The 17,484-nt window shown below is 43.9% G+C and overlaps 1 protein-coding gene across 1 annotated transcript in view; it reads right to left on the bottom strand.

The window, feature by feature from the left end:
* Positions 1–300: 300 nt before the first annotated feature.
* Positions 301–17,484, bottom strand: part of SPATA5 (spermatogenesis associated 5) — a 410,493-nt gene continuing 393,309 nt past the window's right edge. The window contains exon 16 of the mRNA XM_050791095.1: positions 301–387. Coding sequence (XP_050647052.1) covers positions 367–387 — 21 coding nt within the window. The 3' untranslated portion in view covers positions 301–366. The remainder of the gene's footprint in view (positions 388–17,484) is intronic.

The following is a 17,484-nucleotide window of genomic DNA, read 5'->3' on the forward strand; positions in this document are numbered from 1 at the left end:
CATTTCCCCACCCTGCTTTATAAAATAGAAATTCTTGTAGAGGTTGTGTCCAGACAAGTACAATGGAGACTGACACACAGGGCTTGGAGAACTTCCCAGAGGTGGTTTAAGAGTGATTATATAACATGTTAAGTCTGTGTTCCTTTTTGAGGCATAACTGAACCTTTGCCAAAATAACTAATTGCCAGCCCTTTCCCACTGACCCAAATAAAAACATGGTAAATAAATTACAGTTTTGAAGCATACTCTAAAAAACAAACAAACAAAAAACTCCCACAAACCTGATACTCAGAGGACATCCCAGCTTTCTGTGTGGGACGCCACACGCTCACCGAAGGGCATGATACTGAATTATGTCTTTTTAAGTCATACCACCTGTTGCGGGAGCTGCGGGAAGAAAAGAAATGAATGTAGTGAAATAAAAGAAACCAAAACAGCAACAAAAGAACGACTTCCTTTTTGCACATTGATTTTGGCCAGAGGAAGAAAAACAAGTAATTGTAACAAGCTGACGTGTTTCGGGGAAGCCATGAAAGTAGGCACCTGTCCACATGTCCAAAGGCCTAATGAGAAGTAGGCAGTAGACCTACAAGAAATTTAGTACCTTCCTTACTTTCCTTCCCTTCCTACTCCGCGTATTTCTGTTTTTGTTTTGTTTTGTTTTGTTTTCATAAAACTCTGGATTTATAGGGAAGCTCAGGGTGGGCATGGGGCAGACGCATGGGTTCTGCCAGGTGCTGTTTCTCAGGGAACATGGGAGGCTGTTGGCTGTGGGGACTGGCGGGGCTGGAGCAGGCTCTGTGACGGTCAGAGGCTCTCCCCAACCCTGGCCAGCGACCTCCCTTGGGTACCTTGAAATCAGCCAGGGCGGGAGTATTTACGCCGCGGAGATGGCAGCACGGACACAGCCCTGCTTTGCGGGTGGGAGTGAAGAGAGCCACTCGCTAAACATTAACTAGCACCCCACGGAGCGGGAGTCCAGGCAAAATCCGAAGCGACTGGAAGGGCAGATTGTTAACTCATTCAGTGGCCTCCTCGCCCCACAGCTAACAAATTCTTGGGCGCCAGTCTGGACAGAAAGGGGAGGAGACAATCCTGCTGTGATGATACTTTAAGGATGATACAGGAAAATGACAGAATAGGCACCATGTCATAGGAAGAATACTTGGAAGACCTGGGCTCATTTTATTGAGGCATCCGTGCACAAATGCCTATGGAGCATTCAGGCTTTCCAGAAATATTCTTGGAATACTTTCTGTGTGTAAAGTGGGCATTCGATGGTGAGTAAAGTGGCACAAGGTCTACCTTCCTGAGTTTACATTCAGAGGAGGAGAATGGTAAAAACAATAACCAGATATATACTTTTTTGTGTTTTTTTAAATTAATTAATTAATTTTTAAATTATTATTATTTTGAGACGGAGTTTAGCTCTTGTCACCAGGCTGGAGTGCAGTGGCGCAATCTCAGTTCCCTGCAACCTCCACCTCCCGGGTTCAAGCGATTGTCCTGCCTCAGCCTCCCGAATAGCTGGGATTACAGGCATGTACCATCACACCCAGCTAATTTTTTGTATTTTTAGTAGAGAGGGGTTTCGCCATGTTGAGCAGGCTGGTCTCGAACTCCTGACCTCAGGTGATCTGCCCACCTCGGCCTCCCAAAGTGCTGGGATTACAGGCGTGAGCCACTGCGCCCGGCCAGCATATATACTTTTAAAACAAAAGCTTAAAAATTTGGGGATGGAAATAAACAAGAGAATGATATAGAAAAGGCCGCAAGAGATAGGAAATGCTGTAGGAACACTTAAGAATTGTGGCCAAAAAGACTGTGATATGAACTGAGGCCAAAGCGTCAGTTCACTTGAGGGAGGAACTTTTTGTGTGTAACTCCCAGCCCTGCTACTTGCTGCCATGTGCCTGCCATGATGGGTTGTGTGGATGAACTTAGGTAGCACATGGCATTGGGGACGCCCAGCCACACAGATCTAGGAGATGCCATTCATGTCAGCATCACTGCAAATGCAGCGTGCACCCTGCGCAGGACACCTTGAGGCCCAGGACGACACAAAGAGGATGCTAGATAAACATTAGCTGCAATCAGTGACACTGTGTATGAAACTCCCCATCGTGGTGGGAACTTGTATTGAGAAAAGATGGCCACTTCTCAGGGTCATTGTAGCTGACAGCAAAGGTAGAGGCTTGAACGTGGTGTCCTTGAAGTGTCCATCCAGGATAATTTATAATTCTTTTATTTTATCACTGTTATTACCCATTCTACCATATTCCCTATTTCTAACTGGTTCTCCCTCCTTTCTTTCCTGTTAAAACCTTTTTGCCCTTGAGCAAAGCAAAGGCAAATTCTCACTTGTCTTCCCACTTAGTTCTATGTCAGTCAAGACCTGTTTGTTTCTGCTAGTAAGTTACTTCCTAGGGCTTGTGAGATAACGTGGACTTTGAGTGTGGCTCCTTTGATAGAGCAATAGCACCACCTACTAGAAATGTCATCTTGTAGAACAAAGAAATACACACACCCCGCTCTTCTGTAATCAGGCTCTGACAGAAGCTTTCAGGTGTGGTGCTTACAAGGTCAGACTCACTCACTCACTTCTCTCTGCTCAGTCACTACACTCCCAGTGAGTATTTCTTGAGCTCCCACTAGGTTCCTAGGTACTAGGGACACAGTAGCACCATCATGACCAAGACAGACAAGGTCTTTACCTTCATGGAGCTTAAATTTTCTAGATGGAGAAGAAAGAGACTAAACAATAAAAAGGCAAAATGATTTTAGATAAGGACCAATGTTTCAACAAACAAAATAAGATGAACAGTTATGGGTCACTGCTTTAGATAGAGTGGGCATAGAAGTTCAAGTTTGAAGAAGCAGCTAGGTCTAGTGCTAGGAGAGAAACAGAATAAGACTGTGATAGTAAAGGTACCAGAGAAATGGGATGAAGCAGATGGGGGAAACAGTTTCAATTCCATGGTGCAAATAAAATGGGTGCACACTCAGAGACGTTTTGAGAACTATTTGGTAAGCTCAGTAAATGGGCATGGTATAGAGCATCCTTGACATAAGTAACTCCATCTTAGAAAAAAAAAAACTTTATCTTGTACTTCATATGGCACTTTCTGCCAACAGGGACAAGATATTTTGCTTAACAAATAATGACTACATCCAACCAGATAAGGACACAAACAAGCACATTCTTCCACTATCAGTCCTCACCAGAGGACTCTGTGGCCATAAAAAGAGTAAGGCTTCAGCAGCTCAACACAACTGACGCAGTCCTGCTATCAGTTGCGATAAGCAACTGGCATCTGTTTTTGTAGGCATCTGCCTACAAAGGCTCTGCCCACATCAAAGACTCTTCCTTGCAAGACTGAGGGACTGCCCAGGCCAAGCCAGGAGAGTCTTTTTGTCTTCGTTGTTCTCCCTGGACTGGTTCATTAATTCTTTTTTCTCTCCCTTTTCTCTTGATATTAAATGTTACTTTGTGAGTTGTGGAATGTTTAACGTGTATATATTGACCATGTATACTATTATGTATGGTTTGCAGTATTGACTGACTTCTGGAGTGGCTTGAGCCTGTGTGCCTGCTATTCTGACTACTGAGTGAATGGGAAGTTCTGAGGAGAACTGCTTTCTTGGGAACTCCATGTAGCTCCTGGTTTTTGTGACTGAAACAGCGTCAGTGAAAGTCTGACCTTGTGGCAAGATACAAATGTATGTGGACCTCGCACAGCTCAGGAGAGGCATAACTCTGAAACATGGGTCAGAATTCCTGTCTTTCTGTTTCAAACTGCTCAATGGTGCTAAGCATACTGTTTTAGACATAATAGGAGCTTAGCAAATGAGTATTTGTGTATTTGCTGGCTTCAGTTGCCTTGAATTAACCCAAGAAGCAGAATAGACTGGGGGAAGAAAGTTATTTGTATAGAGAAGTTCATGAATGGCAAATCTGTAAGGGGCATTATGCTTACATTCCCCATCTCTCTGCATGCCTCTAACCAAAGACAGACCAGTCCAGACAGCCAAGCTGGACCAGAGAGTAGCCAGGACACATGGAGGGAAATAAGGTAGCCCAAATATATGGACATACTCTCTGAGAGAAACAGGGTATTTGCGATCAGCCATCTGCAGAAAGCACCCAGTTGGAGACTGGAAGCATCAAGTCTAGATGATCCAGATAATAGCCAAGTGTAACCCTGACAAGTAGATTGTGAAATCAGGCCTGGAACCTGGTCTGGAACCCTTCTGCCTTCCTTCCCAATAGGAGTAGTCTTCAAAATGCAGTGAAAGTGGATCTCACTCAGGAACACCATACAGTGCATCTTCAGGAGACAAGTATGTGTGGACCCACCAGGGTAGTTATTATTCTATTTGGCAAGTGTGTGGCTCTAGTGAACACCACTATCCAATGAAATTCTCTTGCTCAGATTTCTTACTCATAAAACAATCTTATGATGATAATTTCTGGCTTCCTATGCAGCTTTCCCATGAAGAGAGTGTACTGATTAGCCACTATGACCATATGGCTGCCCATGACATGTCTATTCTTACTAGAGAACAATCATCACTTTCTAGTTTATACATCAACCTTGTGTGATGTTTCTTAATGGAAATCCGTTATTTTGAATCTGATCACCTCTGAAGGCATTAATCAAATCAAGTTTTTTTTCCTATCTTTTTTATTTTTACTTTTCGAGACAAGGTTTCACTCTGTCACCCAGACAGGAATGCAGTGGCGTGATCATTGCTCACTGCAGCCTCGAACTCCTGGGTTCAAGTTGATCCTCTCACTATAGCTTCCTGAGTAGCTGGGACTACAGGCACACACTACCACGCTGGGATAAATTTTTATTTCATTTTTGTAGAGATGAGGTCTCACTATGTTGCCGAGGCTGGTCTCAAACTCCTGGACTCAAGTGACCTGCTTCCCAAAGTGCTGGGATGAGTACAATCGAGGACCATATCTCAGTATTGTTTCTTTAAAAGACCATTCTGGGGTCAGCTGGCTTTATTCTACAACATTTTCAGTTTGGCTGTTTCTAATTTCACCACCTAAATTTGATTCATTGTAGTAACTGTCTTTTCTCAAGTACAACAGCCAGATGGTCTCTGCATAATGGGGCTTGAGGATAACAATCCAACCTGAGTTCTAGGTATCATCTACTTCAGAATGACAGTGTAAAAATTTAAACATAATAGAGATTACTTCCATCTCCAAGAAACCTGATTAAACAGTTCTGTTAAATTACTATGACTTCCTTGAGCCTTGAAGGTAGCTAGGATACCTTAGGACAGCAATTCCCGAAGCCTCTTCCAGGGACTACCAGTGTTATGCAACAAATGAACACAAATTATCTGGAAGTTCTTGGTGAGATGAAGTTAAACCTAGTTTAGTATTTGCTGTTGTTGTGGTTGGTTGGTTGGTTATTTTTTAAGCACAGGGCTCCTCCCAGGCTTATTTTAACCTTGATTACTGAGATCAGTTGACTATCCAAAAGTGAGATGTGTTATGAAGCTTATCTTAGTCTGTGTGTGTTGCTACAAAGGAATACCTGAGGCTGGGTAATTACAATGATAAAGAAAATAGGTTTCTTTGGTTCTCGGTTCTGCAGACTGTACGAGAAGCAGGATGTCACCATCTGCATCTGGGGAGGGGCCCAGGAAGTCTCCACTCATGGCAGAAGGGAAAGGGGAGCCCATGTATGCAAAGACCACATGGTGAGACAGCAGAAGCAAGAGAGAGCTGGGGGAGGTGTCAGGCTCTTGTGGGAACTAATGAAGCAAGAACCCATCATTACCAGAGAAGGCCAAGCCATTCATGAGGGATCTGCCCCCGTGACCCAAACGCCTCTCATTAGACCCCATCTCCAAATTGGGGATCAAATTTCAACATAAGCTTCAGAGTGACAAATATCCAAACCATAGCAAAGCTTCTTCCCCAAATAATTCGACCAGAAATCCTTTTCATTGAGAAGCATTTCTCAGAACTTAGTTCCCAAGGTAGACTCTTTGTCAAACATGACTCTTTCATACTTTTCCGGAGTCTCCTGACATTCGAGTCTCATCTAAGGAGAGATGCGGTCCAGCTGGGGTTCAGTGAAGAATGCCAGTCTGCCATGAAAGGGGAGACTTCACACGAGGGAAGGAAAGAAGAGTTATGTGGGGCTTCGTAAGTCATAAGGGAGTAGGATCAGAAATCAATCTCATGGGAGGGAGAGAAAGGCAATTGCCTTGTTCACCGTTAGGCTCCTTGCAGAGCTGTATGGCACAGAGACACCACGCATATGGAACCCACTGGGAACTGTGCCCTGGAGCCGTGCAGCACAGTCACCCTGCAGAATGGGCAAGAAGAGATCTGAGAGAAACATTTGAGAAGAAACGTTAATTTAAATTTCTAGCAAAAAACACATAAAAGACCTCTTTATCTTTTATTAATTACCAAATCAAATAATCCCTAACACAGAGAGGGGGTACCCCCACAACCCCCAACCCCTCTCCACCCCCCCGGGAGTTACTCCCATTGTGCGATCTGTCTGAGCTGCTTCTGTGCCTAACATGAGCTGAATGAAATAAAAAGCAGAACATTCTGTTTAAAAAGTTATTGTCTAAAATGTCATATCTCCCTTTTATTAGCAGAGTAGAGCTCATCGTGAAGTGTGTTTCAATTTCTATAAATACACAAAGAAAAGCAGGACACATTTCCCACAATAAGAAACTCCAGCATTTGGCCACATCAATCAAAAGAGCAACTAAAGAGGAAAATGTAAAGAAAAACAAAGAAAACCTCTGTAACCCCAAAAGGAAGTTTCCATGTGTACAATATAAGCTGAACAACTTTTGACCTTTTTTGAAATCCGATTAGTGAAACTTTGTAGAATATTTAAAAGCCAGCCTATATGCCCCCCTAAGTCTGTCCCACGCAAATGTTTTTGTCACTTTTTTAATACAAAAAGATAATCCTGGAGGAAAGTGCTGCTCAGCAATCTGCTCCTCCTGATTTTGAAACCATTAAAGTGCACACCAAGCTGTTCCCAGAGCCCGGACACCCCTTCGCTTGTTTATAGATCAATAATTTAGACACTTTCTCAGTTTCAGAGAAAAAGAATGATCTCAAGCTGAAGTTCTGCAGACCAGCTTTCTGTCTAGTTAATTTTTATTTATTTGTTTGCTTGCTAGCTAGAGAGTTATAAAAGTCTTGAAAAGGCTTGGCATGAAAACTGATGCAGCCAAAGGACACCAGCTCTGAGCTCTTGTTTCAAGGAATTCCTGCCTAGAATAGGCCTGTACCTGGTCCAGACAGCTGTACTCCCTTCGCCAGGCTGACTCCCGAATGCATGAACTGTCTTATAAAGTCCCAGTGGACATTTGCATCAGGGTGTCCTAATCACTAGCAGGGTGTGAAAATGTCACACATGCTCACTCACTCCAAAACCAAGGAGAAAAAATCCTACAAGAATAAAACTTAGGAGAACATAATCCAGTTCTGTCCTTCTCCTCTTAGAGGGAAATCCTCAGAGCCAGAGGTCAGTACAGTTGCCCAGACAAATAAATTTTCCCTTTACCTCTGGCTACACCAATCTTGGTTGCTTTTAATGTCATGCATGTCCTGGTACAGCCAGGACAGGGAAAGTTCTGCGGAGACAGGTGCAGTTTCTGGCCACTCTTGCTCTAGGAAGCGCTCAGCCCATCATGCAGGGAGACGCAGAGACCCTCTAGGAAAATACACTCGGCCCTGCCCCATCCCAGCCCCATACTGCACTAGGAGGGAAAAAGCATATTTTACCCAACACAACAGAGGACAGCTGAATTTGCTTATGACAAACACATATGTGCTACACAGCTATTTATTGAGTACTTGGAGTATGTGAGACTCAGTACTAAGTGTTGAGAGAACTCAGGAAAATTCAAACTATGGCTCTTGTCCTAGTAAATGAGCTACACAAATAAAACAAATACATGTAGAAATACTATATTTCCTTGATTCAGAGACAGCATTTAGAGAAAGACATATTATCAAGTAATAACTTTTTGGGAAAAGCTAACCCTCATCAAGTGTATGCATTGATTATGAGATGGAACCTCAGCAATTATGAGATAGAAAGTGACTTCTGAGATACTGGCACGTGAAGAGCAGGTGCAGCCGGGGAGTGGGGCCATGTGGCGATGGTGGTGATGCTCTTCCGGCAGCTGCCTGGCGCCCCTGCTCTTCACTAGGAATGGTGCTACCTGCTTCCTAAACGCGAAGGCATTTCATTTGCATAACAACCCTGGTGGTGTTGATACTGTGATTCTCATTTTTACAAATGAGGAAACTGAGAGACAGGGAGCAACTTTCCCAAGGTCAGAAAGCCCCTAAGTTAGGGAGCTGGCATACAAGCTCACGTGTGAGAAGCAAGAGCAGACGGTGGGTTGAAGTCAGGCTCTGGGGTCACAGCCCTGGCCTTCCGACCTGCAAGCCTTGTGGTTTTAGGCAAAGTCCATGATCTCTTTGTGCTTCAATTTTTATATCTGTAAAATGAGAACTGAGACTAGCCCTCACCTAGTAGGGCTGTTTTAAAGTTTAAATATGACAATGTCCTCCACAAGCTTAACTGGGTACCCTGTACGTTGAAAATGCACAGTAAATATAAGCTAGTGCTGTTTTTCTATTCTGATGCAGGAAAATGCTTAATCAATTTTAAATACTTAATAGGCCACATAGGTGGTAACGGTGATCAGGTTCAGAGGTTCAGATTTTACTAGGAGTCTTGTTCCTCTAAAAGTAAACCATGTTTACATAAATCCTTGCCCGTCTTCATGATGCTCTCGTCACCCAGAAGGCAGAGGAAACAACAAGGGAACTTCTATTCTTGACTTCATTCTGATGAAAAAGAACCTGATGGCTATTGTGTAACTTCCAGGAACCTAGAGAAAAACATGACTGTGTCGTTCTTCATTAAATTGAGGAAAGGAACCACCAGGCTGAGGTGACCTGAACCTGGACTTTGGAAAATAGGCTTCAGAAAGTTCAGAAATACGATAAATGTGCCCCCCTTGGCCAAGGATATGATTCACACGAAAGGGAAATTCTGAAAGAACAAGGGAACAAAACAAAAGAATGTTAGCTTGTACACTTAGAAATAATTCCTGTGAAAAAGAACAGATGACGGCTGCCGCATAAAAACCTCTCAAGTTGTTCAGATTTCAACAGGACACGTGGAAAAGGCAGAGGATGCATGCTCAGGGAGGTCGTGCCCTGTGCTTGGAAGGAGGCAGGAAGTGTAGACCAATGAGCCCTCGTTAAAGACAAGCCCTGTGTCACACTTTATAGACATCATTTCATTTTGTCCTTTACAACCTGAAAAGGTAGATGTTATGAGCTTTATGAGTTTCAGAGTAAGAAATTTGTACTGAGAGGCCGGGTGATTTGCTGGGAATCACGCAAATCGTCGATGGTAGAGCTGGGATTGGAATCCAGAACAATGTGGATTTGAAGTCCACATTCTTCTCCCTGGCTCTGTCGTCTTCCTCCTCAGCAGGATGACCTTCATCCTAAATGTCTGGAGTAGGGGGCCAGGAGTGCTTTGGTGCCACATAGAGATTCCAATTCCTCTTACTTGGGTAGGTGTCCTCTTCACAGCCTATCAACTAGCTAGGATGGGTTGGGCAGACCGGGAAGGCCAAAAGTCAAGGTCTCTATGCCTGGGGGTAGAGGGCACCCCTGTCCCAGTGCTGCAGGCTCAAAGCCGGGGCCCGGCCTTGGCTCCCTCCTGGCGTGCTTGTTCTCACCACCATGGTCCCTGCCCTGACTCTAGATATCTTCACCCAATGATTTCAGGCTATCCTGTGTCCTTTCATTAAGAAAATGTCCTATCTAATCCTGAGCCCATACTCAGTGGCATTTTGAAGATTGTCATGGAATGACTGTATGTGACACCGAGTAAACAAGTCAATGTATCCATCTTGATCAACGTCAGCGGACAGTTTCACACTCTAACTCTGGGAGTGACTACTCATCTTTGTGTGGGGACTAAGACTACTTCATACAACAAAATCAATTCTACTTTACCAAGCCTTGCCCATCTGATAACTGTCTCTGTATTTACTTATTTATTTTTAGAGACAGCGTTTCACTCTGTTGCCAAGGCTGGATGCAGTGGTGCAATCATAGCTCACTGCAGACTTGAACTTCTGGACTCAAACAATCCTTGTGCCTCAACCTCTTGAGTATCTAGGACTATAGACACATGCCACCATGCCGGGCATATTTTTAAACTTCTTTTTTTAGAGATGAGGTCTCACTATGTTGTTCAGGCTGGTCTCCAACTCTTGGCTTCAAGCGATCCTCTCACCTTGCCTCCCAAAGCGCTAGGATTATAGGCGTGAGCCCCCATGCCTGGCTCGTCTCATCCTTTATTGAGATATCTGTTATCTGTCTTCCTTCAAGCCTCCCTAGCAATATCTTTTGCAATCTTTGAAAACTTCTGGTTGTTCTATTTCCTCCAGTCTAATTAAAGCAATGGTCTGGTTTCTGGCTACGATTGCTCAGAGAGGATCAGTAGTTATACAGGCCAAACTATGTACTGTTGGGATAGTTTTCTGGGAATACTCACAGAGAAAGGCAAGGTTCAAATGCTGGGCATGCGAGTAAAGACAGAAATGTGTTATCTGAGATTTCATAATTCTCTCCCGTGAATCTCAAATTAGGTATGAAACCAGGAGATAAATCGGTATAAGGAAGGGATAGATGGAGAATAATACCATTAACTCAGGTTTAAACTTAGTCCCTTGGGAGGCCAAGGCAGGCGGATCACGAGGTGAGGAGTTCGAGACCAACCTGACCAACATGGTGAAACCCCATTTCTACTAAAAATACAAAAATTAGCTGGGCGTGGTGGCAGGCGCCTGTAGTCCCAACTATTTGGGAGGCTGAGGCAGAAGAATAGCTTGAACCCGGGAGGCAGAGGTTGTGGTGAGCTGAGATCGTGCCACTGCACTCCAGCCTAGGCAACAGAGTAAGACTCTGTCTCAAAAAAAAAAAAAATTAAACTTGGTCCAAAAATTCAGAAGTGAACCTCTAAAAAGAAGTCAAGGGGGCCAGACGCAGTGGCTCACGCCTGTAATCTCAGCACTTTGGGAGGCTGAGGCGGGTGGATCACGAGGTCAGGAGATTAAGACCAGCCTGGCTAACACGGTGAAACCCCATCTCTACTAAAAATACAAAAAAAAACTTAGCTTGGCGTGGTGGTGGGCGCCTGTAGTCCCAGCTACTCTGGAGGCTGAGGCAGGAGAATGGCATGAACCCGGGAGGTGGAGTTTGCAGTGAGCCAAGATTGCGATTGCGCCACTGCACTCCAACCTGGGTGACAGAGGGAGACTCTGTCTCAAAAAAAAAAAAAAAGTCAGGGGTAGCTGCTGTAGAAGTCCAGCCAAGCAGACAGTGGCACAAGGAATCTGGAGCAGCTGGCATGGGGCCTCAGCCATGGAGAGAGTTCAGTTTAAGGATGGGAAAGCCAGTTATTGGGGAACTGGGGAAGAAGCAGGAATGAACGTCCCTTGGAAAAGAGGAAGAGACTCGGTTGTAGAAGAGAGCTAGGATACCAAGGTTGATGTGATGAAATTGATTTTAGCCACTAACCCATGTCCCATCTGTTCCTTCTACTTAAACACTGAGGCATGACTGAACTTAGAGGTGAGAGCCTCAGTTAGATGAGCCATAAAGCTTCATCAGAGCATCACAGGTCATTACATCACAAACCTACCCCAGGTCAGGCCAACATTTACTATATATCATGCACTGGGGGCAATGTTTGTGCTTTGTATTTTACCTTCATGTAAGCTATCTATTATTTTGTTTATGGTCAGTTTGTATTTTAAACATATCAGCCTGGTTGATGGTACTCTGTCACAGCAGCCCTAGTAAACTAATACAATCGTCAGTTTTGTTTTTAATTTGGTGTGTGTTAACTGGCTTAATTATGATCCTTAAATTGTCATCATTGGGTTGTGGATGTCCAGCTTATAGTCAGTTATTTATTTATTTTTAGTAATATAATAAACATCTGCAAGCCCATCTCCTAAATAAAAGTCGGTCTGGAAAATAAGTCAGAGCTAATGACATGTTCCCCCAGCAACCTCACCCCATCCTCCCCAGCACCATCCTGGTTTTCCTCGCTTTTTTGTAGATTATTGTAGTCCTAAACTACATGTATTTTAAAACATTTTAGCTACTTTACACTATATATAAGGTATCATGTGGTGTATGTTTTGCAACTTTCATTTCTATCACATTGCAAAGATTCACGCATCTGCATGTAGCTGTAGTTCATTCGCTATGCTACTTTGCTGTTTCGAAATAAAATTGTCATGACTGCTTTTTAGAAATATACTCACATTCTTGTTCTTATCCCATTGTTTCTACTATTTTAGTATAAAGACCTGGCGAAGACCCTGTTTCGGGAAGGAGGAGTCTCTCTGGTCCATGTGCCGTAGGGACATTTGGGGCTCACAGCTGCAGGGGTGTTCCGGCCTCATTGTGACTCTCAGAGCTTCACCCACAACAGCTACGAGGACTTACTTCTTAAAATGAAGCATTTCCCTTTGGTCACCAACCAAGAGGATAGAACAGTAAGGTGACTCATGTTGCTCTGATTTCAAAGGGTGAGTAAAGGGAAACGTTAATATGAGTCAGAATTTACCCAATGGTTTTGAGTAAATAACCCCAAAATAGTCTTTTTCTCCTGGGGTTGCTGAAGGAGAGCAGCGTGGCCATACTTTCCTAAAGGAAGCAGTGCGGCTTGGGAGGTGCAGGACAGCCCTGGCGGGCTGACAACCTGGTAGATGCAAGCCACCCACCTCCTACTTTGTGACTTTGGGCCAGTCACTGAATGCAATGGCGCAGAGAGATACCCCAGTTCTAATTCTAGGGTCAGAGACTACACTGCCTGCCTTCTGTGTTCACATAGAGCCATTTCTAGTTCTTAAAATGTCAAAACTGGGACAGTGTTTTTCCTCATTACAGTAAACATTTTTTGAAACAGGTATTGGTGGCTGTATAGTACCCGTGTTTGGCCATGATGTTGGATCCTCAAACCCAGGGCTGTGTGGCCAGCCCCAGGCCAAAGCTCCCTCACAGTCACCTCGCAGGCTCTGGAGAGGGACCTGCTGGGGCCAGTGGAAGGCAGCTTAGGCTCCACATCCTCTCTGTCTTCTGGCTTCTCTGTGAAGCACAGGTTATTGTTTGTACCCTTTGATGCTTTTCTAAAGGCTATGTAAGGAGCATTTTCAAAGGTAGAAAATGGAGAGAGCTGGAGATGCTGTGGGAGGGAAGATTGGAGAAAGAAAGTCTAACCAGTGCAAACATTAAAATCAAATGACCCTTGTGCCATAAATTAGGGGGTTGGGGAAATGGCTTATTATGCAGCTGAGGTGTTTGAAATGTAGAGTTTGCTGGTTGGCAGATTAATCCCATTTATGCTGCGGAAAGTATTCCATGACATTAAAGGATTTATCTATTTGCTAATCTGCTTCAGACTCCACAGACCTTGTTATAAAATAAGGGGGTTGGGGAGAGGAAAGGGCTAGAAAGAAAGGGGTTAGGAAAAGGAAGATCAGGGATTTCGCTCCCATTTATGCTATAAGTTTTGTTAACTAAATGCCTAAAGGGGATTTCAAAAACACGGTAGAATCCACTCCTTAAATGCAACATACATTACTTATAATATGGACAAAGTAGAGTTTTTTATTTGTTTTGTTTTTGTTTTGTTTTTAACAATGTTAATGTGATCATTCTCTGTAAATGCATAAGCAAGAATATATTTTTTCTGCTACTTTAAACCTAGGATATAAAGTACTTTTTAGAGAGAAAAGCAAATGAAAAATGTGTGTAGGATTCTAACAAGCTTTAATCTTCATTACTAGATTTATTGGGAGCAACCATCAACAATTATTTTAATTTGGAACAGTTCCCTTTTTTCCCCATTTTTAAAACCCCTTCCCCCAAAATGCAAAGAAACATTCGCCTTTACTGTTGCCTTTTCCTCCTGGATGGACTACACAGTGCAATAGCCAAACATCCTCTTAATCTCTTTTTCAAAGACTCTAACCTTCTTTTGCGTAAAGCAGTCATTTTGTTTTGTTCCACAGCACCTTGACAATGCCGAGAAAACATAATCCTTTACTTACAATAGAATCTCAGATTTGCTGTTCCATTACCGGGTAGCCTAAGCATTTGTATTAAAAGATGGTTCAGCTTTTTTTTCAAGGAGGCATTTCCTTCCTTACCTTCCTCACAGAAAGTTCTGCTTTATTTTTAGTAATATCCTGGCTTCTGGTATTGTATTTGTGCACATAATCCCTTCACAATAATGCTTAGCACTCTGGTGGCACCTTCCCTCCATGGAACTCAAAGGCCTTTACAAACATTAATTAATTCTCACAGCACCCCCACAAGATGGGTGAGTATTCCCTTCCAATTGGTGTATTATTATCCCCATTTTGTGATTTTGCCAAAATTCCTTTGCCTTCTTCCCCAGTGTGCTTTTTAATAGAATTCATCTTTAGTCCACTGGGGCTGGCCAGTTAAGACCATGGTAAAGAAACGAACTAGCAATAAAAAGGAAACGAAAAAGAAGAACGTGAACTGTGATACAGGCAACCTCGGAGATATTGCGGGTTTAGTTCTGGATCAGAGCAATAAAGCAGGCATTGTGATAGAGTCACATGAATGTTTTTGGTTTGCCAGTGCACATATAAGCTACATTTATATTATACTGTAGTCTATTAAGTGTATAGCATATACCTAAAAAAAGTATGTCTTTTTTTTTTTTTGAGACACAGTCTTACTCTGTTGATCAGGCTGGAGTGCAATGGTGCCATCTCGGCTCACTGCAACCTCTGCCTCCCAGGTTCAATTCTCCTGCTTCAGCCTCCCGAGTAGCTGGGATTACAGGCATGTGGCACCAGGTGCAGCTAATTTTTGTATTTTCAGTAGAGACGGAGTTTTGCCATGTTAGCCAGGCTGGTCTTGAACTTCTGACCTCAGGTGATCTGCCCGCCTTGGCCTCCCAAAGTTCTGGGATTACACTTGTGAGCCACCACTGCCGGCCAAAAAGTACATGTCTTAATTTAAAAATATTTTATTGCTAAAAAATGCTAATGACCATCTGAGCCTTCAGTGAGTTGTGATCTTTTTGCTGGTGGAGGGTCTTGCCTCCACGTTGATGAGGGCTGACTGATCAGAATAGTGGTTGCTGAAGGTTGGGGTGGCTGTGGCTATTTCTTAAAATAAGACAAAAATGATGTTTGCCACATAGATTGACTCATCCTTTTGCTAAAGATTTCTCTGTAGGATGAGATACAATTGGATAACATTTTACCCACAGTAGAACTTCTTTCAGAACTGGAGACAATCCTCTCAAAACCTGCTCCTGCTTTATCAACTAAGTTTATGGAATATTCTAAATCTTCTGTTGTCATTTCAACAATGTTCGCAGCATCTCCACCAGGAGTAGCTTCCATCTCAGGGAACTGCTTTCTTTGCTCATCCATAAGAAGCAACTCCTAATCTGTTAGAGTTTTATCCTGAGATTGTAGCAATTCAGTTCCATCTTCAGACTCTACTTCTTATTCCAGTTGTCTCCTATTTCCACCTCATTTGCAGTTACTTCTTCCATTGAAGCCCTGAACCCCTCAAAGTCATCTAGGAGGGCTCAAATTACTTCTCCCAAACTCCTGTTAATGTTGCTATTTTGACCTTCTTCCCTGAATCAGGAATGTTCTTAGTGGCATCAAAAATTACGAATCTTTTCTAGAAGGTGTTTTCAATTTACTTTGCCCAGATCCATCAGGGGAATCACTGTCTGTGGCAGTGATATTTACAAAATACATTTTATAAATCATAAAACTTGAAAGTCTAAATTACTCTTTGATCCATGGGCTGCAGAGTGGGTGTTCTATTAGCAGGCATAAAAACATTAGGGGATCTGGCAAGATGGCTGAATAGGAACAGCTCCAGTTGGCAGGTCCCAGTGAGACCAATGGAGAAGGTGGGTGATTTCTGTATTTCCAACTGAGGTACCCGGCTCATTTGGGACTGGTTAGACAGTGGGTGCAGCCCACAGAGGGTGAGCAGAAGCAGGGTGGTGTGTCGCCTCACCCAGGAAGTACGAGGGGTCAAGGGAAGCCATGAGGGACTGTGCTGTGAGGGATGCTGCTATCTGGCCCAGATACTACGTTTTTCCTATGGTTTTTGCAACCCTTAGACCAGGAGATTCCCTCAGGTGCCTACACCACCAGAGCCCTGAGTTTCAAGCACAAAACTGGGTGGCTGTTTGAGCAGACACTGAGCTAGCTGCAGGAGTTTTTCTTTTGTATCCCAGTGGCATCTGGAACCCCAGTGAGACAGAACCTTTCACTCCCCTGTAAAGGGGGCTGAAGCCAGGGAGCCAAGCAGTCTTGCTCAGTGGGTCCCACCCCCACAGAGCCCAGCAAGCTAAAATCCACTGGCTTGAAATTCTCACTGCCAGCACAGCAGTCTGAAGTCAACCTGGGATGCTCGAGCTTGGTGGAGGGAGGGGCTTCCACCATTACTGAGGTTTGAGTAGGCGGTTTTCCCCTCACAGTGTAAACAAAGCTGCTAGGAAGTTTGGACTGGGCAGAACACACCGCAGCTTGGCAAAGCTGCTGTAGCCAGACTGCCTCTCTAGATTCCTCCTCTATGGGCAGGGCCTCTCTGAAATAAAGGCAGCAGCCCCAGTCAGGGGCTTATAGATAAAACTCCCATGTCCCTGGGACAGAGCACCTGGGGGAAGGGGTGGCTGTGGGTGCAGCATCAGCAGACTTAAACATTCCTGCCTGCCGGCTCTGAAGAGAGCAGTGGATCTCCCAGCACAGCACTTGAGCTCTGCTAAGGGACAGACTGCCTCCTCAAGTGGGTCGCTGACCCCCGTGCCTCTTGACTGGGAGACACCGCCCAGCGGGGGTCAACAGACACATCATAGAAGAGAGCTCTGGCTGGTATCTAGTGGGTGCCCCTCTGGGACAAAGCTTCCAGAGAAGGAACAGGGAGCAATCTTTGCTGTTCTGCAGCATCCGCTGGTGATACCTAGGCAAACATGGTTGGGAGTGGACCTCCAGCAAATTCCAGCAGACCTGCAGAAGAGTTAGATCAACAGCAGACTGTTAGAAGAAAAACTAACAAACAGAAAGCAATAACATCAACATTAACAAAAAAGGATGCTCATGCAAAAACCCCATCGAAAAGTCATCAGCATCAAAGATCAAAGGTAGATAAATCCACAAAGATGAGGAAAAACCAGCACAAAAATGCTGAAAATTCCAAAATGCTTCTTCTCTTTCAAAGGATCACAACTCTTCGCCAGCAAGGGAACAAACTGGAAGAAGAATGAGTTTGACGAATTCACAGAAGGAGGCTTCAGAAGGTGGATAATAACAAACTCCTCTGAGCTAAAGTATCATGTTCTAACCTAATGCAAGGAA

The sequence above is a fragment of the Macaca thibetana genome, chromosome 5, assembly GCF_024542745.1.
Source record: "Macaca thibetana thibetana isolate TM-01 chromosome 5, ASM2454274v1, whole genome shotgun sequence".
Classification (NCBI taxonomy): Eukaryota; Metazoa; Chordata; class Mammalia; order Primates; family Cercopithecidae; genus Macaca; species Macaca thibetana.